General features: G+C 35.4%; 2 protein-coding genes across 6 annotated transcripts in view; one reads left to right on the top strand and one right to left on the bottom strand.

Moving 5' to 3' along the window:
• LOC139966194 (uncharacterized) overlaps window positions 1–6,882 on the top strand; it is a 30,566-nt gene extending 23,684 nt beyond the window's left edge. For 4 of the 5 annotated variants that reach the window (XM_071968991.1, XM_071968987.1, XM_071968988.1 and 1 more), the window contains exons 11-13: window positions 3,060–3,197; window positions 4,539–4,687; window positions 5,724–6,882. In XM_071968991.1, the coding sequence (XP_071825092.1) occupies window positions 3,060–3,197; window positions 4,539–4,681 (281 nt within the window). In that variant the 3' untranslated portion in view covers window positions 4,682–4,687; window positions 5,724–6,882. Of the gene's footprint in view, window positions 1–3,059; window positions 3,198–4,538; window positions 4,688–5,104 lie in introns of all 5 variants that reach the window. The other variant, XM_071968989.1, reaches the window with a different exon arrangement.
• Window positions 6,883–8,154: 1,272 nt separating this feature from the next.
• Window positions 8,155–22,250, bottom strand: part of LOC139966190 (uncharacterized) — a 27,785-nt gene continuing 13,689 nt past the window's right edge. Inside the window, exons 8-22 of the mRNA XM_071968974.1 lie at window positions 21,555–21,672; window positions 20,658–20,896; window positions 20,342–20,382; window positions 19,839–19,908; window positions 18,173–18,355; window positions 17,708–17,820; window positions 16,389–16,552; window positions 15,281–15,533; window positions 14,578–14,715; window positions 13,119–13,247; window positions 12,361–12,489; window positions 11,644–11,775; window positions 10,692–10,868; window positions 9,872–9,961; window positions 8,155–9,504 (exon numbers count right to left, since the gene is read on the bottom strand). Coding sequence (XP_071825075.1) covers window positions 9,915–9,961; window positions 10,692–10,868; window positions 11,644–11,775; window positions 12,361–12,489; window positions 13,119–13,247; window positions 14,578–14,715; window positions 15,281–15,533; window positions 16,389–16,552; window positions 17,708–17,820; window positions 18,173–18,355; window positions 19,839–19,908; window positions 20,342–20,382; window positions 20,658–20,896; window positions 21,555–21,672 — 1,933 coding nt within the window. The 3' untranslated portion in view covers window positions 8,155–9,504; window positions 9,872–9,914. The remainder of the gene's footprint in view (window positions 9,505–9,871; window positions 9,962–10,691; window positions 10,869–11,643; window positions 11,776–12,360; window positions 12,490–13,118; window positions 13,248–14,577; window positions 14,716–15,280; window positions 15,534–16,388; window positions 16,553–17,707; window positions 17,821–18,172; window positions 18,356–19,838; window positions 19,909–20,341; window positions 20,383–20,657; window positions 20,897–21,554; window positions 21,673–22,250) is intronic.

Here is a 22,250-nt window from a genome sequence, read left to right as displayed (position 1 = left end):
AGCAATACTAATGTATAGCTGACGAAAGAGGAACGCATTTGCATTCAATTCCCGTGTATGGTTTTCGATAAACCAACATTTGAAGTTACCAAAAGGAAACTTGAAGCAGCAGGTGTGATGTCATAGATGCACACTGAAAAAGTTATTTTATGTTTTTGTTCATTAAATTTCGACTTGAAAATCGGGATGCATTTACATCTGAAAACACTACATTTATTACGGTATTTTTAAGTTCACATCCCTTAAAGCTAAGTTTGAGTCCAAGGTCAAAACGATAAAGTGATAAAATAATAGAAAACACAACTGTTTGTAGTCGTAGTGCAATTATGACATCTCACCTGTTTACTTTACATGCAGTTTATGGTGCAAACTGTGACAATGTAAGCTATCCATATCTTAAATATACAATGTAAAAATTTTACCAGGATGCTAAGTATGTGTTCTTCTTTCATTAGCCAAAAATAAGTATTCCTCTACGTTATCCATTTAATTACTCACTAATTCCCTATCTTTTAGGTAAATAATAATAATAATATGATCAAGTTGATATGGGTTGCCTAGAGCTCGGCAGTGTTTGCCCAGCCTAATCCAGTGTGATGTCATCATTTACTTTTATATTTACACATTAAAGAGGTTATGAAATGGAAAAAAATATTTATCATCGTATTCTGTACACTCGTAGCGTTCCAATGATACCCAATTTGTGTCAAACGAAGCTTGCATCCTCGAGGAAGAAACGATCGAAAATTCGAGGGTAATAAATACTTTCTAAAAGTTTTTGTATTTACGGTAATACATTCTTAAACGTCTGAGAACACACAACATAACACTGTTGCAGTGCTCCGTAATAATTTAGATTTGGTGTTTGGAATTTTCTTTTTACGTAAATTTATCTCGTAACTTTTAATATGCCAAGCCGATATGTGGTCTCAGGCTGCTCCACCACAAGTAAAGACGGATTTCCACTGCAAGCTTTTCCAAAAGATAACAGAAATCGAAGAATTTGAACACGTCTCGTTCAACACACTATACATACACAACGTTACGAGTGCCCGTAGGCCTATACTGTTGCCAAATTACTTGTTATGACCATAGCCTAGGCCTCCTTGATGCAGCAAATGACGATTTTTTGGGGGTTACCTAATAGTTTGCACAAAACTTAAAGCCACTCAATTGGTTTTAGAACAATCAATACTAGATCTGCAAGTTTTCTTTTGTGGTAAAACTGGCGTTGTGTTGTGATTTAACGTAACAGTTGGATGATACAATTACACGGGCTAGTCCGTTATACAACGTCTATTAGTTAGGTCTAGACCCCATGTTACCACTACTAGTACTATGGTTGCACTTGCACTGTACAGAATGTCACATTTTCCTTGCACTGTAAGACACAAAATTCTAGAAGCTTCGCTACGAATCTAAGTAGCAGGATCATCGACATTCGAGATAATTTAAATCATATGATGGTCTTAATAGAGGTGGTTTTGTTTATGCTCAACCGACCAGTTTCGGTTCAGGGTTGTCCAACCGTTCTGCTCGGGGACTTCGATCGGCAGCGACGCGTCTCGGCCAACGGGATCGTTTTACAATTCTTCTGCAAGGGGCTCAATTGATAGGGAAAAACACCGATAATATCTTCATCACCCTCGAAACTATTTCCTCCTCTTCTTCCCCAAGAAAATAATTTTCATCAAAGCTTACGAATGTCCTGAGAGGTGAAGTCCTATTTCCTCGGAATCGAAGATTCGGGAGAAGACATTTTCAATTGATGAGAAGAGTGTTGTGGTTAAATGTAGTAAACTGTATAACGCAGTATTGGTATAACAGCGGGGAGTCGGCTTTGGCTGAAATGGTTCCTTTGATGACGTCAGATGAATTGCGGTGGGCAGCTTTGCTTTTTTTTTACGAGTAGCAGCTCGAGAGGTCTCTAGGGAATACTTTGACAGCGAATTTCTGGCGTTTGAAGCCGTATTTACGGAAAGTTGTGCATGGGTGGTGTTGCAGTAATGTAGATAAACCATTCCAAGACATGAACATTTTCCATTTCATAACCTCTTTAAATTTTGAGTATTTGAGTTATTCGATGTACCGTTTTGTAATAATCGACTATTTGTATCCAGCTGTCTACATGATATAAAATGTGCCCTGAATTATTTTACTATATATAATAAACAGTCAGTCCATGTGCAACACTTTGGCGATCATTTTAGTGCTCTCTGGTTTTGGTTATGTATGATTTTTAAAATAACTTGATATTGCCCTTTCATTCAATAGAATAGCCCACGGGAAACTTTGGTCTGATTGTTCTGTAAACTGTCTTAGCTAGAACAGCAGTACTTGCGAGAAATTGGTTTCAATTTTAATTGGCATTCTTAAATTATTATAATAATTTTGTCTCAAAGTTATGAAACAGTCAAGAAGCAGAATCAAACTACAAAAAAAGAATTATTTAGTGCATTAGTATAATTTAGTTTTTTAATCTGTAAATCTGTTGGTTAATGGTTGACAAGGAAATCATCACAAAGCTAATGTTTCCAAATTGAGCTGCATCACTATTAAGTTACTGCCGATGATCTGTATAGAAGTTAGCTGTCTCACTATGGCTGTTTTAGCACTCCAATCAAATTAAGATGCATCAATGTTTTATTTTATTGCTCTTCTTCAAGAAATGAGGCCTATGATCACTCCTTGTAACACTATGGTGGAGTGGTTTAATATTAGTATTATATTAGTGGTGTAATATTAGTATCATCATCGTACATGAGTTATCATGGTGTAGTATTTATTATGATCGAAATGAAGCCAACTTGGAAGGAAAATAGGATTTGCAGAAATTAACTGTCTCACTATGGTTGTTTTAGTGATTTAATTAAATTTAGATGCGTCAGAGTTCTGTTATACTGTATTTCTTCAAGTAGTGAGGCATATGGTATATCTCTGTAGCGAGTTTGAGATTCGATTATGGAAACTGAAATAAAACTCCTGATGATTTTAATAAGCGGTAAGCTCAAATGACTGCATCAGGTTCAAGAGGTTTTCTCGTCTTGTTTGTTTTTAAGATTGTACCAACCACACATACGGATACAACTGTCAGTACCAGTGTCCCAGCGATTGCATCTCAAACAACGGAACTTGTGATCTTGTTACAGGTGTCTGCATTTGTCCGGCAGGCAGGACAGGAGTAAATTGTAATGAAGGTTAGTCATATCTTGTTTTCTTCCAAGTGAAAGTAATTATCTGACCAATTTACAAGAGTAATTTGCATTACATGTGGTCATCTTTGCTATGACCAATTCTGTATATGGACTTGTCTGAATGAGTTATTTTGACTGAACTTTCTGAACAGTCAATTGATGTAATAAAACTTCAAATACAATATACCTCTTCAGGTTTGTTTATGTAACTAGATTTTTTAAATAGTTTAAAGGAATTGTCTGGTGAAAGATTTTGATACATTAATTGTCCTTGTAGTTATTATATTTTCTTTCTAACCATGTACTAGCCTTGAAATATTTACTTAATGAATTTGTCCACAAACTTGTATGTGTTAGTTTGTGATTGCTATTGAATTTCTTCCAAGCTTTTAGAATTTGATATATTAGTTCTCTTGTGTTAATATACTTCATAATTCTTAAAATTATGTAGGCATCTTTAAAAAGGGGTGCATTGCAGCGGCAGTATGCAAACTTGTGGCAGGTGCTAAACTGTGTTACCAGTTGCTTCGTGTGTAAAATCTTTCATGAGGCTTGTCGCATATTTTAATTAGTAGGCCTACTCAATCAATTTAACAAAAGTATTCCTAAATCCCAGAACATGAGAACTAGCATCCTTTAATTTCTCCAATACTGAAAATTTAGCAGCACCGAATTTTATAGCAGGGACAATATGCAACTGCCTTTGGAAAAGTGTTTATCGTTACTAAATCAATGTTTTACCAGTTGATTCATGAATCAAAGCCTGGCAGTATTGTGTTCGTTAATTATACATAGCATTTTGGTAGCACAATATCGATTTATGCTTTTTGTACATTATGCATAACTGCAAGAAACGTTTCTTTTTGTATATACTTTTGAGGATTTTCAAAGATAATGTGTGACTTTCTGTGTAAAATCGTTTGACGTACAAAATCAAGGTTTTGTTTACCATATGATTAGTGATGATTGTAAAGTAAATATTGCTATTCACTAACAGTCAACATTTTCTGTTGAATTCTGTTTTAATAAACACGTATGTTATGAAATATGTTCATTTCCTGTAAAATATAAATTCCCAACTGTTTATAGCGTTATAGTCATTTCTTCTGGATCTTTAGGACTTGAGCTAAATTAAATTTTGTTTTCTGTTACAATATTTCATTCATATGCAATGATATTTAATTAAGATTCCCCAACTCACCTTGTAACATGTTTGTTCAACTTCACTCCAAACTGTTACCAACTTGGATACGTAGAGGAATATTGACCTCAAACTCAGTTCTCCTAGCTATCAGCATTTAACGTATGGGTTTGTTAATGTAGTATATTGCGTTTCTTTTCAAGGGGACACGAAAGATAGTGGTGATTTGTTTTGGTTGATCTTGGTAGCAGTTCTCATTTTTGTTGGCATGATCTTTCTGGTGCTGTGTATTGTGAAATGCATTTGCGTCAAAATGCAGAAGCAATCCGGATATGAAACTATTTAATTTAAGGTAAGTTCTCAGCTGTCGGACGTAATGTCCATAATGTATCGCTTTTGTAAATGGTTGAGCAATGTTATAAGATTAACAATTGCAGCTCCCTGAGTATATAAGAACAATAAGCACGGACTAATCTTCTTGTGTAGCGTGAATTACGTGACATTGTTACTCATGATAATAACAGCACAGTAGTCATCATTCTATCTTTGTATTATTGTGTTAGTCACATTTCGTTTGTAATGTATTCCACGGATAAAGAAACGATAACGGGAGAAGAAGAAAATGCCATCACAAAGAGATTAAAACGTTACTAAATAACACAGCAAAAGCCATTTCCGCTGAAGAATATGCGCGTTTCTGCATTAGATGATTTTCTTATTCAAACTTGCCGTTGTTGCAAACCACATTTTTACATTTTTACTTTGTTAGGTACATCAAACTCAATAGCTTGCATCATCTGGTCCTATCATAATGACCTCTGTAGATGCCTTTGCACTAATGATGAAGCCATCATCAGTCAATGCCGCCAGAGTGACTCGATATGCTACCGATGCTGTCTACATCCAAGGAAAAAAAATTGTTTCAAACATTCCTCTGCTAGTTTTTTAAATGTATATATTTTAAAACTTATGGGTGTAAATGTCATGGGTGAAGTATGGTTGAATCCTCTTCTATGGAAAACGATCTATGTTCTAAAATTTCTCTCAAGTGCCGTGCATTCATGAAATGCATGTAATTGATAAATGACATATTGCATGGAAAAAGTTGGGTTATTCAGATTTGAAGTGTTTTTGCCTTTCATTTACAAGCAGATTGAAAGGTAAACAATATGAAGATATAAAATTCTTCATAAATGTTGGACACAACTATTTCACATGGGTTTAAAACATGGAATCGTTTTCCTATTAGAAAATAATAGTATGAATTGTTTTATTAAGCTATTTCAATATTGTCTAAAAGTAATTGATTATTTCATAAAAAATGCACCTTAAATTCTTACAACTAAAGAATCATTAATAACTTCGTGATGTTTTTGCTTTTTACACAGTTATTATCAAGAAGCGGGAAGAGTAATTTAACCAATCCTTAACTGATTTATGCAACAGTTCATCTAATGAAAATGGATGACAATAATTTTCAAATGTGAAAACGTCACTACGTAAAAATGAGCGCTATTAACAAGCAACCCAGCCATCTCATAACCCGTACCAAAATTGCTCCGAACATGATAAGGCACCGCTACTTGGATAAGTAGCAGTTCGATCCATAGGTTAATGCAACAAACACCAGGTCTAAACTGGTGGGGTCAGACTAAACAAATTACAAGCGAATGAACCAGTGGCAGCACCAGAAATGATAAAGTGGAAGGGTGGGGTGGTGGTGTGCAAATGCACCTGTTCAAAGTGCACATCACACGAAAATTTAGGCTGATAGATATGTCCACCCCACGCATAATCGGTGACCCAAATTTTATTTTATGAATATTTGAAGTTGTGCATGAAATTAAAAATTGTGAAAAAACTTTAATTTCATATGACCAGGGTTGCACACTGATAGTATGGATTTGGGCGAGTGCAAATGAATGGCCATGGGAGTGGAATTATATAAGATCCTCTATTTGTTTTTTCATTTACTCTTTCGTTTTATTGTTTTAATTTTCCCTCTTTCATTTATCTGAAAATGATAGTGCCGTAGTACAGTGTGTATTTTTGACTCATGAAACACGCACACATTCTCAGCATCCCTGTTGAATATTGCATCCAACTTTCGGATGTCGTTCCCGAGATACTAATGATAATTGAAATTGTCACAGATCGTACCTACAGTGAACTGAACTCAAACCTCTGTGCTGTTATAGTTGCACACTTGCAGCGAAAATGTGTTGGTTTACTTTATTGTTACAGGTTGTATCTACTGCTATGTAACCATGGCAACTCTTGTCATGCAATCAGTCCGCTTGCCTTTGTATGTTATGCATACTTTAATTGTCTCTTCTCAATCGTTGGTATGTAATTTGTATGTGCCGTCTCAATTGTAAGATAAGAGGGCAGAGAGGGAAAGGTGGTGGTTGGAAGGGTACACAATACGGAATCAAATAAACGGAGAGTAACTCTCAGTTCGACTTTAGTTTTTTTCCCGTATATATCCCGTTACGCGTAACATTATATTCACTTTATTGTTTTGAACTTAGACTGTATAGGTTCTAACTTAAACTAAGGTGATGTGAAGGTAACACTAAAATAGTTTAATTAAACTTTTAACACGAGAACAATGTTTTACTGTTCGCTTCTATGACCTAGAACCTCGTTTCAAAACGTTGCTGCAAAACGTTCAAATAGGAGTCGAATGCAAATTTTAGCAGTCATCTGCCATACGTGAGTTTTCCTCTGGACTGTCCGTGTGTATCTTGTGTGATCTGTTTACAATACAATACATCTGATGATATGTATAATAATGAATTCTTTCGTAGGGATTGCTTTATCCGGATCGTGCTGTTCATACCCTAACTTGTAGAACTTTTTAACCTCCACGGAGGTTAAAAAGTTAAAAAGCAAACTTTAATTTACAAAAGCGACCAGAGCCCCCAAAGTGACCAAACATTCGACGATCCTTATCTATTTTCTAGACATTTTGTCTAGCAACATCAACTGTTGATCTTGAAATATCCGAATTTCTCAATTTTTGAGTTTGTGTTTGTGTTAATGTCAAAATGTTGAGTCTTAATGTCAAGATAAAGATGATTAATAAAGTTATGTTCATTGTACTTATGACCTTTTTTGGGGGAAGTTTTACCTAAACTGTAGAGATGCAGGTGTTTTTAATGACTTTTGTTGCCAAATTTCGAGACGAAATTAGGCTCATATCAGTTCCACGCTACTCTTCCCACAACACAAAGCGTCAGGTATACTTTATTTAAGTCCTGGTTGTATAAGGAGATATGAATGTGCGATCCAATGTGATCTCTAGTAGTTGTTTCATTGCAGGCACATGAATGGAACACTTGCAATGGAACAGGCGCGTAGCCAGGGGGGGGGGCAAGGGGGCGACCGCCCCAAGAATATTTTTGTTTCTTGTTTATGATATCGCTAGTACTTTCAAATAGAAAATGCTAAGATGCAACTTACAACACCTGGGAAGTGCCATTTCCAGCGATCTGGGAGGCATTTCGGCCCCCCAAAAAATATTACGCTTCGCGCCAACTCATGATGGCGCTACGCTTAGATAGTTTGCCTACACGCTTCGCCCCACTCTTGGCCAATTCCTCGCTGCGCCCCTGCAATGGGAATGTTTTAAAATTGATCTTGATTCGTACGACATGGCCTTAGTTCAGTTTCAGAGTTTAAGCTGAATGACATGGTCCAAACATGATCCATGCGCAAAATAAGGTCATCTACTACTTTTTAAATGTTATCATTGCTGTTTGTGGACCGCTTTGGGGTTTTACAGTTTGACTCGTCTGAATTAGAGAAAATGGAATCTGTCAATCAGTGGTAATTTATTCACTTGAACTGATACTGTAAGTATCAACATTTCTTTTTCTCTTTGATTAACATTTGTGATGTTTATAGCAAATTCAATAATTTCATCTTATGTGCATCAATTTCACTTAAGTTAACTTGAGGTGTATATGGCAAAACTGAGAAAACAATTATTTTAGTATTAAAATATGGAAAAATAAACAAAGCAAAAATTAAATGCTTAATTTAACACTAACACATCTGTAGTTCTGCATGTATGAAGATTTTGTGGAACATGCACTGTATGACAGGTTTACGAATGAAATAACTACAACCTTATCTCATATTGTTTATAACAGTAATTCACTTGACAGCAATTAAAGGATTTAATGGAAGGGCAAAGATACATAAATAGCACTCTCAAATATAATGCTGACTGAAAGGCGACGAATGCTGCCAAATAATACAGCAAACGAGATAGGAAGGATTGAGTAAATGTTGGCTTTTCTTTCTTCAAAAAGAAGAACGCGAAACTTTCATTAATTCATGACGTTTACAGCTTTTCCAACAATGCTTTTGAAAAGAGGAAACTACAAGATTTCCTTTATCTTCTTCCACCTACAGAATCGAGAAGAACCTCATATTATCGGAAATAATTATCTAGTGTTTTGATTTACTATACAGAAAGTCAATACAGGGCTGTTGACTTTACCACTACTACAATTCTGCGGTCTTATTGTTATAAATAGAGAAATAGGGAAATCGTGCGACAAATGGTGTCATTAAAGTTTAATTTGCAGCTGTGAAATCAGATATATTGTCAATTCGATTTTCACGAAAGTCATTCGTTCTATGAATTTTTGCTTTACCAGTAGTCATTAGTCTCAGACTAAAACTAAAGATCAGATAGTTTACATTCGAACCTTACTTTTAGGTGCTTTAATTGTGTGAAATGGGATATCTAAAAATATTGCTTACCAAGGAGTTCACGCTGAAAATTTAAGCAATACCTTGATTAATTAAAGCAACGAATACATGTTAACCTTAACAAGCTATTTATTCTGACTGTGAGATGATCTTCATTTTTCTCAGAAGAAACTATAATATTCAGCAATGAGTAGCTTAAAGTTAGAAAGAAGAAAAAGCAAAAGCAAACATAAAATAGAAAACATCTAGGACTACTTTCTGGGTAAAATACTTCATCTGAGTTCTGCAAATCTGTAGACATCATCGGCACCGTATTCAATATTTCAAGAGATAAGGCTGATGATACCGTCACTGCTGGGTACTGAGGCAATCGATTTTGGAAAGCAGGCGCTGAATGATTCTTTCCATTACAGTAAATTCCAGGTAGGGTTGGGAGTTAATAGACTAAGAAAAAGAGAAACTATATTATTACGAGAAGCGGTAAATACAACTGTAATTTGATTAAGAGTTCTTTCTGGCTTAAATGTCCTGGCTGCATCTATATTTAGCGAGAAATGTACTGTTTCATACGATGGGAAGGAAATATTAAGTATCGCTTCATTTACGAATCTTTGGAGATTTTGATAGACGTTTTATGATTTAGAAAATCCTATCATTCTTTATAAAGACAACAAACTATAAAATACTTTAGAGGGTGATTCTTGACAAAAATTACGTCTAAATACAAAATAAGTTCATACATATACACACATAACACACACACAAACTATTAGTATACCATGGAAAGTCAGATGAATATTTAAGAACTTACCTTGAATAGTGATGGTGCCTTACTGCAGGCAAATTATTAATATTTAATGAACATCATCGTAAATATTATCACCTCCCGTATTAACAAAAGCTGTTGAGAACAAAGATCAGAGGAGCATTAGCCCCATGGGGTTATCTTCAAAAGTATTTAAAGCTGTAACATTGTTCACCTCTCACACAAGGTTGAAGATATATGGATTTTGAAAATGTATGTACTTTCTCTATAGTTACATCATATATGAAGTAATAAGTGAACGTAATTTCATATGATGAGACCGTTTTAATCCCAACCTGTTCAGTGGTTACACTGTCAAAATGGGACCGTACGTTGTATTTTCTTGTTAGTAAACAACTTGCAAGTGAAGTAATAGAAGCTGTATTGTATAACAACTTCATGTGATTGTTTTGTACTTGGAAGCCATGATAAAGCAATGTATCGTTGCTTTGGTGGAGTGTAATTATATATGCCATTAAAAGAATATAAAAACCTGGCAAATAAAAACAGATGGATAACAGAGAGAAGCCAACAAACTGATGAACTGCTTGAGGTTCATGTAACACAAATAGTTGTTAAAACTTAGCTTATCAGTATTATTTGGAGACGGTTAAATTTCTTCAGAATCTTCCCTCATGAGGATTTACAACAGATTTCCCATTTGCTTGTAGATAAGGACATTTAATACGTACAAAGAAAAAGAGGTTCCCAGATTGTGCCCTACGTTTTTTTTTATCACAGCCCAAACAGCTAGCCACTGCTCGTCTCTTCATATCAAGTATATTACGAAGAAACTACATCCTCAGCTTGTTGTTATAGTACAAACCGTTGCTTTGGAAGCACTTTCCATTTTTAATGCTATCTGTTTGTTTTCTTTTCCTTTCCCAGTTTCCTTTTATTCTCCATAGAATGAATGCCATCAATGCAATCAATACCATCAACACGCTAGGAATGAGGGTTGCCAATAAGACAGTCCGATTTCCACTCACTTCAATGCCTTTAACTGCAAACAAAAACTCATTCAAAACATAAAATGGTATGATAAGGTTGAAAATATTAACTCAGTTTTGACAAATATACAAACAGCTTTGTGGTGTGCATGACCCAAACGTCAGATGTCTTTTGCTTCAATCCTTGTTTTTTATAATTGTTATATGAAGTGTCCTATGCACCAACCACCATCAAATAATTTATCAAATATAAACAACTAAATATGTTCTGAACCGTCCAGTGGGTTAACCAGAACGTGGTGACCTCACATCATATTATACACAATTCATAAAACTTTCCAATACTACGTTAACTTACTAATTAAATATATAAAAAAGATGAGAGTACGCAATATGAATTTAATACAAAGGTAAAATCAGTTCTTTATTGTTGTTAGCTAATTGAAAACATTCACACAGAACATTGTTAGTTAGTTGCATTGAACATTAGTTACAACTGTACATCCAAAGAAGAACGGATTATAGTTATTTCATTTTAATTTTGAAATGAAAAGAACTAATCTGAATCACTTAAAGAGTTGAATAATGCATTATATAACACAGAAACATTATCATTTCTATCCCAGCAAGGATATGACTGGATAAGTTATGATCATGTCTCATTTAATATTTAGGCAACCGAATATTGATCTTACATTTTTGGCATTGGATATTGTGAAGACAATGTCTATCCAGTTTTTGGAGGGCGTTGGTTCCACATAACGTACATTTTGCGATCTATCATATTAAAAATAACGGAGCAAATATTTGAAAGGAATATTAACTTACGTCGTTCACATTGCACACCTATATATCCAACTTCACACTGACAACCAGTAACATGGTCGCATACCACAGTGCCATTCATTGAGCAATTACACACAGAATCGCAATCCTTTCCATAATACCCTAATGTGCATACTTAAACACACATGATGGAAAAAGAGAGAAGATGTTTTTATGGTTGTAATTGAACATGATGAGAAAGTTGTAAGATCTGTTCAAAATATGAAATGTAGCCATTAGTTTGGTTGAGGCTTCTTGTATCATTCTGTATCAATATAACATTGGCTAAGTTTCACAAAGAAATGGCATATGGTGAGGGCTATCTTAAAGAAGATTAAGAATGCATTTTGAAAAGACAAGTCCCTTTGATGCTTTGTTTAACAAGCACTCTAGAGTAATACCATTACATTTTGTATCTTTGATAGTATCAGCTATTAATGCAATATATTAATGCTTGTGAGAACAGAGGCGCTCAAAAGAGTGGCACAGTCAATTATTGTGATTATCACTTGGGCAACTATATGAGTTGTAGTCTACAGATCATAACATTTGAAGTCATTAAGCTTACTGTCATTTCGACTGACATATGTTGTTTCATCTAAAATATGTCTGATTCATATGTTTTTACCAATGTGCTAAGAATTTAGAACAAATTAGCAGTTTGGCTGCCACTTAACACTGATAAAAATAGGGAGACAACTATTGAATGAGGAATTTTACCTTCGTCACAAAATAGTCCAGTAAAACCGTCTGGGCAGATGCATTCCCCATCATAGGCAGCACAAGTAGCTCCATTGTCACAATTGCATTCGTAGGCACACTCATCGCCATAGTAACCAGGTGGACATGCTGACAAGGGGCATTAAAATGTCAAGCAATTACAAACTACGACATTGCACAGAAGTAATTATTTGGTAAAACTATCAAATCTGTTTGTATCCTATGTCTTGCTGAACATTTGATCCTTCATTGCAACCCTTCTAACAAGTTACAATTGGATGATTCTTTATTTAAAATCTAAAATGCGAAACACATCCCAGGACTTTATGAGAAATTAGCTTGATTAGCTAAGTTTCGTTTCAAATAATGAAGTGCACACCACAACTTTATCTATTTGGCTTTGACTGAAACATTTGTGAGCGAGGATGAATTAAATGGACTCTATTGAATCAAGCTCTCTCATTACCATTCACTCGAAACTCTGTGAGGTATTTCAGCTCGATCAATTGTGGAATCATTGGAAGTAGCACTCGGTAGAGTTGATAAACTGTTAGATCTATTATCTAAGCACTATCATTCACTCAACATCATTGTGCACAATGAGCATACCACCTAAACGTAAACATGTTGGATGATAGCGACAATTGTGTTTGCTTCTGGAGGGAAGAGTGATAGGGGCATTAAAAGGTTCAACTTCCTTTTCTATGCTGTACATATTAAAGCTCAATGAGAATTTAATATTAATGAGATCAACTCACCCTCATCGCAATACCTGCCCCTTGTACCTGGTCTGCATTCACAATATCCTGTAACAGAGTCGCAATTGCCCTGGTTCTGACAGAGACACGTTTCAGAACAGCCTTCACCGAACATCCCTGTCGGACACTCTTTTGAAAGAAGAAGCAATAGAGTAAGAGAGAGCGCAGTTTCATCTAACTTTATAAATTATTCAAACAAATTCAATGGTAGTATTCGACCGATTTTCTTATAGACTGACCTTCTAGAAAACTAAGTCAAATGGTATTGTAATGTAGATGTTATCATTAAGCCAAACAAACTGATTAACAGAAAGGACACTAAAAATTGGCTGCAAATCAAAGAAGTTAAAGCCACATGCCTATGAAATGTAGCCTCAGAAACATTTACTGAGTGTGTAGTTAGTATGTAGCAATTAGGCTGCCACATACACATCTATACGTCATTCGTCTTATATGTATTGATATGTATACAGGTTGTTCTACACACCCTTGTGGAAGACGTAGGATTAATGCGGGATTGAAAATATAAACCTAGTAGGACAACACAAAATAATAGCAGGAAAGGATTGAGAAGGACAAACGTAAGAACCTAACAAAAGTAGCTATAATCAGAAGTCAAATCCCAACAGTTAAAACGAATGATAGCAAATTGAATTATTTTATTGTGCTCAGTTGACATTATATTGACAGATTTTGAGATCGTAAAAAAAGAAAAGAAAAGAAAAGCCCGGCAACAAAATTGTGTTTTTTGGTGAACGGAAGGATAAACTATGATGGAGACCAAACGAGTAAGAAACAGTAGCAAACATATGACCGAATGACAATTTTAATGTTGAATAGATCTATATCGTTCACTTTTTTACAGATCCACAGTGCTAAGCTAGAAATTTAGTATGATGAAAGCTGTGCTCGTATAGGTGATGTGAATCTCTTAGCTACAGAAAAGTGTTTTAAAAGAGTCAGTTAAATAATTGCGTTGAACTGAGCTTGTTTGACCATTATCATATATTAACTTTTTCTACTTCTGACATATTTTGGAGTTACACTTATGACCTATTGAAGCAGGATATTGCACTTCGATTGCTACTTTGCATACGACAACTTACTAAAAACAAACCGACCTCGATTCAAATAACTGCACTATGTCGCACTTAGACGCTTTCATAGGTGTTATGCCTAGCGATACAAAAATTAGTGAGTAACTTACACATTTTTTACATTTTAATTCTTTCTTAACCGTCGACATTTGCCAAATTAATTTAGCCAATAAGCACTTTCAAAGTGACTTTGACTCACGGGCAAACAAACGTTATGTATATTTCAAAGGAATCTGTCAGGTTTTTAAAATAAAAGAGATCTGCATTAAAACGAATTGGTAGCATAGAAAAATGGGACACATGTCCGATAAATTCATCCAAAAATTACTTTCACTTAGAAAAGAATGCAAAAAGTGACTAACCATCATCGCAATTTACTCCAGTCATGCCAGTTGGACAAATACAAACTCCTGTTTCTGGTGCACAAGTTCCGTTATTGGAAAGGCATTCGTTGGAACACTGGTACTGGCAATTGTATCCATAAGTCCCATTGGGGCAATCTAATCAGCAAAATATAAGTCGAGAGGAATCCATTGAACATGATATATTCATGATCATTTCATATTAAGCCTCTAATTCTTTTTTTCAACTTTTATTAGCGACAAAGATTATATTATTTCAGGCGTTAATATTTTTGTTTAGCTAAATGATTTCTTGGCTTTATTTTTCACAATAAGAGCTACAATTGAACCCTCACCATGTGAAGTGTTAACCCTAGGTTGGAAAGATACCCACCTTCATCAATAATGATTACTTTAGAGCAAACTAAGACCAGTAGTGTGTGATGGTACATAAAACCCATAGGAACAAATAAATGGTTGGGTACAGAAGTTCTCTACACAAATACAATCTACCAGAACATAGAAATGCTTGCGCATAGTTGCTATATGTTTAAATACTTCCAATTGAAAGAACACAATAAATGATTGCATATAAACTGTCCCAAGTCTCGATGTTAACTTACCATTTAATTATGAAAATGATGTGATAGTGGTCAATTTGTATTAAAAAAAACAAGATTTTAATGACATGAAATCATGAACAAAATATTTTGCGACAACTCACAGTCTTCACATCGTACACCAATAAACCCGAGAGGGCATATACAGTCTCCTGTTACACGATCACAAGATCCCTCATTCTCACAGAAACATTGATCCTGGCAGGTGTCTCCCCAAAATCCACTTCTACAAGGACTGCTACAAAGCGGGCCATAGAACCCATCTTTACACTGACATTTGCCCTCCACAATAGTACACTCAGTTGCTTCTTCACAGTAATCACATAGCAGAGTACAGTTTCTTCCAAACGTACCATGCTACATAAAAAATATGCAGACATATCCCTCGATCGGTATATTGATTGATTGAATTATTGAAGGACTGCCACACAATTTTTTTCAAACTTGGCAAGTGCATTAATCGAGCAAAGGCACTCTCCCAAATATTTCACTAAATGAAGGTTAATGAGCGAAGATTAATACATTTGATTAGATTCTCACCATTACATTGCCGAGATAATTTTACATTAATATTGATGTAAATGAATGGAACCAACATAGTTGCGCTTATTGAGTGCATTGATATGGGAATAGCATCAATTTACTTATCACAATCAACTCAAGATTCTGTTTGAGCGAGTTCATCTTAAATCAAGAACAAGCGAGAAATGTTTCTCGAGTATGAGCAATTTTCTCTAGAACTTAATATTTTGCCACCAGGTAACATGGGCAAGAGGTTAATATAGATATTCTTAGATGTTTGTTAGAAATAATGTTACAGACCTATAGAAATGGCGTCCAATACTTGTATTGCATATGTGCATATTGTAGCCATTGTTCAAATGATACATTTGGGCTTAACATTTTAGTTTCATCAGGTGTAGACTAGCTAAATTATCTGCAAAATTAAATTCGTTTTGAAACAAGAAACATTTCATAGGTTGTAATGGAAACACTTCACTAATTATTTGACCAAAACGTGTATGAAACCAACTGATTTAAATACTCCCTGTAATTACACCTTTACATATTAGCCCAAAGGTTTAATTGATGTATGTAACATAAATCAAAACACATTGTTCCACAAAATATCCGCAACTATCCAAAAAGGTGTCCATAGCATACGCCCTCCCTATTCACTCTGCCTTTAAATCCTGTTCTTAAAGGACTTACCTCACAGCTTCCTGAACAATCTAAACCAGTGTATCCGATGTTACATTTGCAGCGTCCGGTGTACGAATCGCATGACTGTGCATTAACACATGAGCATGTTTCATTACATCCCTGGCCGAAACGGTCAGCTGGGCATGGATATGTACAATGCACTCCCTGCCATCCTGCAAGCAGATAAATATGCAAGATATTTAAGTTTCAACTCATTTCACAGAGCCAACGAGTTTTTAAAGCAGTTCTATCTTTAGTTACTTTTTACGAATTCTCACCTGATCTGCTTATGCCTCAAGGTGCCGAATACCTACACAAACCTTAAAATTATTTCAATTGTATATTATTAGTACATAGATAATTTAATAGTTGACTAATTAATTTTCTTACACAACACGCTTGAAAGCATAACATTGCTTCAGCTAAAAGATTTACGTTATCTTCCTTATCCGTGCAATATACACAATAGAAACAATTACTCATAACACTATTGTGGTATAAAGGAAGCGCTTCAAAGGACAGCATTAGAGAACGAGTCTTTCAGATGAGGAAGAAACGTTCTCTTTCTTCTTGGAAATATAAAAACATTTGCCTTATGTATACTGTTATTACCATATGTTAAAACTACAATCCTTCTGCTACAAAAGAGAAAATATAGATTCGTTTTACGTTTATATACAGCTCATTGAGTAATGTGTATGACGCATTTCATAAAGATGGCGCCAAACTTTTTGTCCATATGGTATTCAGAACCAATTATGTATTGCTATTGCATGAATGATTTAATAATCGCTGTTTCACTGAACACCGAAACTATCAAAAGTTGGAGTCCCATTTAATGTGTTGTCTTCTAAACGCCTAAAAGGAGAATGTTTGGAAATAGCCACTGCTATAATATTGCTCTCTGCAATCAAAAAGAGATATGTACATTCGTAGCAATTTGTTGGAAATTTACGTCTTATTTTGCCTGAAAATTCATTTCACTAAAGAAAGCAATATTCTTTCCTTTGGAAAACGTACCACTATAGTAACTATTTAATATCGTTTATAAAAGGGTAATCATATAATCACTTAATAAAATATCACCACATCATAAAATCAGCACATGAAGTTAATTTAACACTTGTTAAAAGCTTATGTAGGTCACAAACTAAACTATTTGTTTTGTTATGATAGCCAAGAAGGAAGTTTGTTCTTGGAAACATTCATAAGATTTTCAATCTTTCTGAACTCAAATTGTATTGTACACTGGTGTGTAGCCAAAACATATACTAATTCCGCTTTGGTGTTGGAAGTAAGAGGCAAATAAAACAGAAAAAAAAAATAACCAGGAGTGCAGGAACATCTGCCATCTATGTGGTAGCAACTTCCCCCATTTTGACACTGACAAGTCTGGTTACAATCATATCCATATGTTCCTTCTGGACAACGTTCCATACAACTACAAAAGAGAAATCATAGAGTCTAAAAAGCATCGGTAACTTTTAGTGTTCTTACAGAATCAACTAAACTATATTTTTTCAGTTAGCCTTTTAATACTAAGTTGTGACAATAAGTAAAAATGAGCTGTCTTTCATGAGAAATGCTGCTCTCTGAACGGCCAAACACTCCAACTCATAGTCGTCAATCAAACAAATGATTCATAGAATTAGTTCACAAAGTTAGCAATGGAATGGAGTGAGGGTGGGGAAGAGGATTACATCAAGGAAGATGGCAAATACATAAGAGAATTCAAATACTCTTGTGTGACAGATTCTCTATGAATAAGAAGCTAAAGTTTACCATTCACTTACAATTCGCCTGTCCAACCAGGAGCACAAGTACAAGTGCCATCTTTATGATCACACTGCGCACCATTATCACACTTGCAGGTTTCATAGCATCCATGGCCATAATAGTTCGGAGGACATATATCCTCGCAGTTTATCCCGAGGAAGCCTTTCTTGCAGAAACATGTGCCATCCAAACCATGACATCTTTGCAAACGAAGAGAACAATACGTATACAAATTAAAGGTGTTTTCCAAGGTGTTCGTCGGATGACGATTCTTTGTTTTAAATTATTTTTTTTTTGCAATTAATAGCCACATATGGCAACCAAAACCTTTCTGTAAACTAGCCGTAAGACACCGTACTAGAATTGTAGTCTGTGTGCGACTTACTGTGCTATGCACACACGCGTTGTACATAAGCATACGTTTAAAATGTACATACTATGTGCAATTGTTCTTTAATGTTGAGAACAAAATATTGTGGTGCAGTACGACACGATACTCGCGACAGAATAACCCTACTTTGTTCAGGATAACCATGAATGTTGTAATTTTGCGCAGAATATTAATTCCTGGTTTACAAGAGATGAAACGTATATGGTAGATAGGTTTGACTGAAAGCATGCTAACATATATGTTTAAGCATGATGTAATTAACCTTGGTTGTATTTCAATAAGCTATACGCGGCTTCCATCTTTGTTCCAACTGGTGCTTGCAATGAATTTGCTTAGGTTTTGAGAAGTTTGCAGCACATTTTTGGAGTAAGTTTGTTTTATTTTTGACCTATATTGAAAATTTACCGTTGATATCTTACGTTAATCGGATACGTCAATATGTCAAATATCAAATATGTCAAAATACGTCAATATAATGTATAAATTGAAAGACTGCATGAGATCCAGTTTCGTTAATGTCATTTTGACACACTCCTTATTATAAAGCAGTTACAGAGACCCTTGACCTTTGACCTATAATGTCGGATACTCAACAGCCAACACCCAGACAAATGCTCACAACGTCTGAAGTCCATCGGGCTTAGAGTCTATTGGTATGGTATTTTTTTCGTTATGGTCGGTTTCGTAATGCCCAGTATTCTGATTATGGTTTTAATATTGACCAATAACGTGCTTACCAACAGAGACACCACATACATCCCATGCCAGGCAGAACCCAACAAGTTTGAAGTCAATCGGAAATTCGGTTTAGTTCGTGATGAAACCTATTCATACATGTACGCGCACGTATTATGTTTTTGACCAACACCCCCCCCCCCATGGTAAGTATATAGGCCCTCTGTTATTGTGATAGCCCTTGGAGCCCCCCAAAATCGGTACAGGTGCAATTAAAATCCACCGAGGCTGTGGGCTTGCAGTTGGAGCACATGCAAAACAACCGCACCAATCCACACCTAATAGGGTTAATGGCGACTGCAAAAACAACTTTACTAGTCATGCTCACTGGATGAGGATCTGATACAAGGGAATAACACATGCAAATTGTCTATATTACCAACCTATTATTAGAAATTATCTTTTTTATAGTTATATAATGTACCGCCTTTCTTGATATTCTGTACAGCATACTACCTAATAGTGAAACATCGCATTATTACTTGCTGTCCTAACTTCAGGTTCTCATTTTTTCTTGCTGTCCTAACGTTCTGGATCATGCAGGCTGTTTCACTTACCCTACAGTGTTAGCCTTGTTGCATAGACAGTCCTCAGAACAACTGGCACCATGTCTCCAGTCGGGACAAACTGTGAGGTATGGAAGAAGGCATGGTGATTATTGAATTGAACCAACAAAACGTATTCATTTGGATTAAATGAGTTTTGTTATATCGAATGTCGTTAAAATTGTCATAAAAATAAAAACAGTATTTGTGGCACATCCTGGATACACAGGAGTTATTTAATAACAGCAACACCTTTTTACGGTCAAAGTTTATTTTGACCTACTAATTGCCAAGCACCTTTTCGGCATGAACGTATTGTTGTCTACTCAGCAATACTCTTAAGACAATTGCTTCCAGTCCAATATAACAAAGCACTCACTATAAAAAAGCGACAGACATTTAGTCAAGGAAATGGTTGCAATGCAGTAGAGTATGAAAAGGCATATCATCTATCAACGTCATTTGCTTCATGTTATTCCGTATTTAACAAACCAATTTTAAAACTAAATCCTTACCACTCTGATCACAAAATCTTCCTTTCCAGCCGGGTTGGCATCTTCATGGGGAAAATAAAACAAATTGACAAAGGAAACTTAACAGAAAACGAAACCTTGTATTTTTTTCAACTAAGAGCAATTATGTAAGATCATAGTAATAGGGATTTCTGAACGGATCAAGTATATTGAAAACATCCATAAAAAGAAATTAAAACTGGTTCAAATTTCCCACACCATATGGTGTCCTATTATTACATTCATACTTTATTTTTGTTTTTCAAAAGTGATACCACATTAAAAAGTACGCAATTTGACTACATTTCTTTTATCTTACGTGCAAGTGCCGTCAACAGGGGAACAGTCGGCCCCGTTCATACATTGACACAAATTTGTGCAGTTGCTGCCGTATCTGCCTGGGATACACTGGATCTCACACATGGCCCCTGAAAAGCCGGGGGAACACAGACACATTCCGTCAACGTTGTCGCATGCAGCATTATTGAAACACATGCATCGTTTTGAACAGTTCTGCCCGTAGTAACCGTCATGACAAGTTAGCGAGCAAACATCACCCTAGAATATGAATTCGAATTCACGCATGTAAGACGGTTTGCAAAGGACGGCCAAGTTACATCCAAATTTTCTTATTACTGCTACTAAAATCCCACATACAGTCAGTTGTTGACCAAGTTGGCTTTTTAAGGTTATTTAAAGTTAGAGTCTTAGCTAGATCATTCCGTTATATCCTTGTGTTAAGGCACTTTGCCTCTCTTCATTTTGGTGTATAAATATGATTCTGCGAGGTAACTGGTAAGTATTGTTGCTGTGCGTCAGTTTGTGACTGCACCCTGTAAATCATCAGAGGACACGCCGATGATGTGGCACAATGTAGTGCAATTGGGTAAGTGGATGTTACAAGTTAGCAATGACCAGGCGTTAATGTATTCATTTATTAATTAGTCATATGTCTTTTCAATATCCTCTCGACAGGACTTTCAGTAGTGATCAAGAACCCATCTCATAGAGAAGACACAGACTGCATTTGATTTGCATCATATTGTGAACTGAATAATTATTTTCAAATACCCAGGAATAAGATACATCGTAATAGATGCCTAACATCAGAGGTTGCCTTAATAAGTGAAATAGCAAAATAGTATATCTGGAAAAGGGAAATTTGTTTCTCATAAATTATAAATGATTCTAGCAACACTATAACGACAAAGATTACCCTCCATCCTGGATAACAGCTGCATTCCCCGGTTATATGTTCGCAATGCCCATTTTGACACTGACATAAACCCGAACAATTGTCGCCATGGCTACCAGGGGGACACGGATCTGCACATCTGTAAAAAATGATCACATCACCAAGATTAAGAGACCGAATCAATGTTACGCTATCCGTTAAATCATAACAACATGATTAGACCAAAATTACTATAATATTAGGAGATCATAACCAGAGTTGATAAAGAATGAGTAATGCAAATGCTTTTAGGATTAGTCTGTATTAAGCAATGACATGAAAATAAGTGGATGTTTTTGTATCTTCCAAAAGCTAACACACATAGATGGAATAAGAGCTATGTTTCTTTTATTTTAATTACCATATTATGTTTGTTTCTTAAGATAAGGGTACTTGTCATGTAGCCTCTGAAGAAGATCCTGCTAGGATCGAAACGTCAGGCCAACTTACTTTTACACAAGATAAAAAGATGTGAGCAAATATTATGTAGACGCTTACAACGAAATAAGTAAGCATCGTAAAACTATGACTCAAGTCATAATTCTGAGCAAACATCGAACGTGACAGATGATGTTATTGTATAGCACTACAAACACATGCTGTATAATTGATTGATTTGGTGAGCGCAAGCAATGGCTATAAACGAACAAAGTGAATGCATTAAGAGAGTATAGACAA

This window comes from Apostichopus japonicus, chromosome 4 (genome assembly GCF_037975245.1).
Source record: "Apostichopus japonicus isolate 1M-3 chromosome 4, ASM3797524v1, whole genome shotgun sequence".
In the NCBI taxonomy this organism is placed as follows: Eukaryota; Metazoa; Echinodermata; class Holothuroidea; order Aspidochirotida; family Stichopodidae; genus Apostichopus; species Apostichopus japonicus.
The sequence above is the reverse complement of the archived record's forward strand: the minus strand, read 5'-3'. Positions and strand labels throughout refer to the sequence as shown.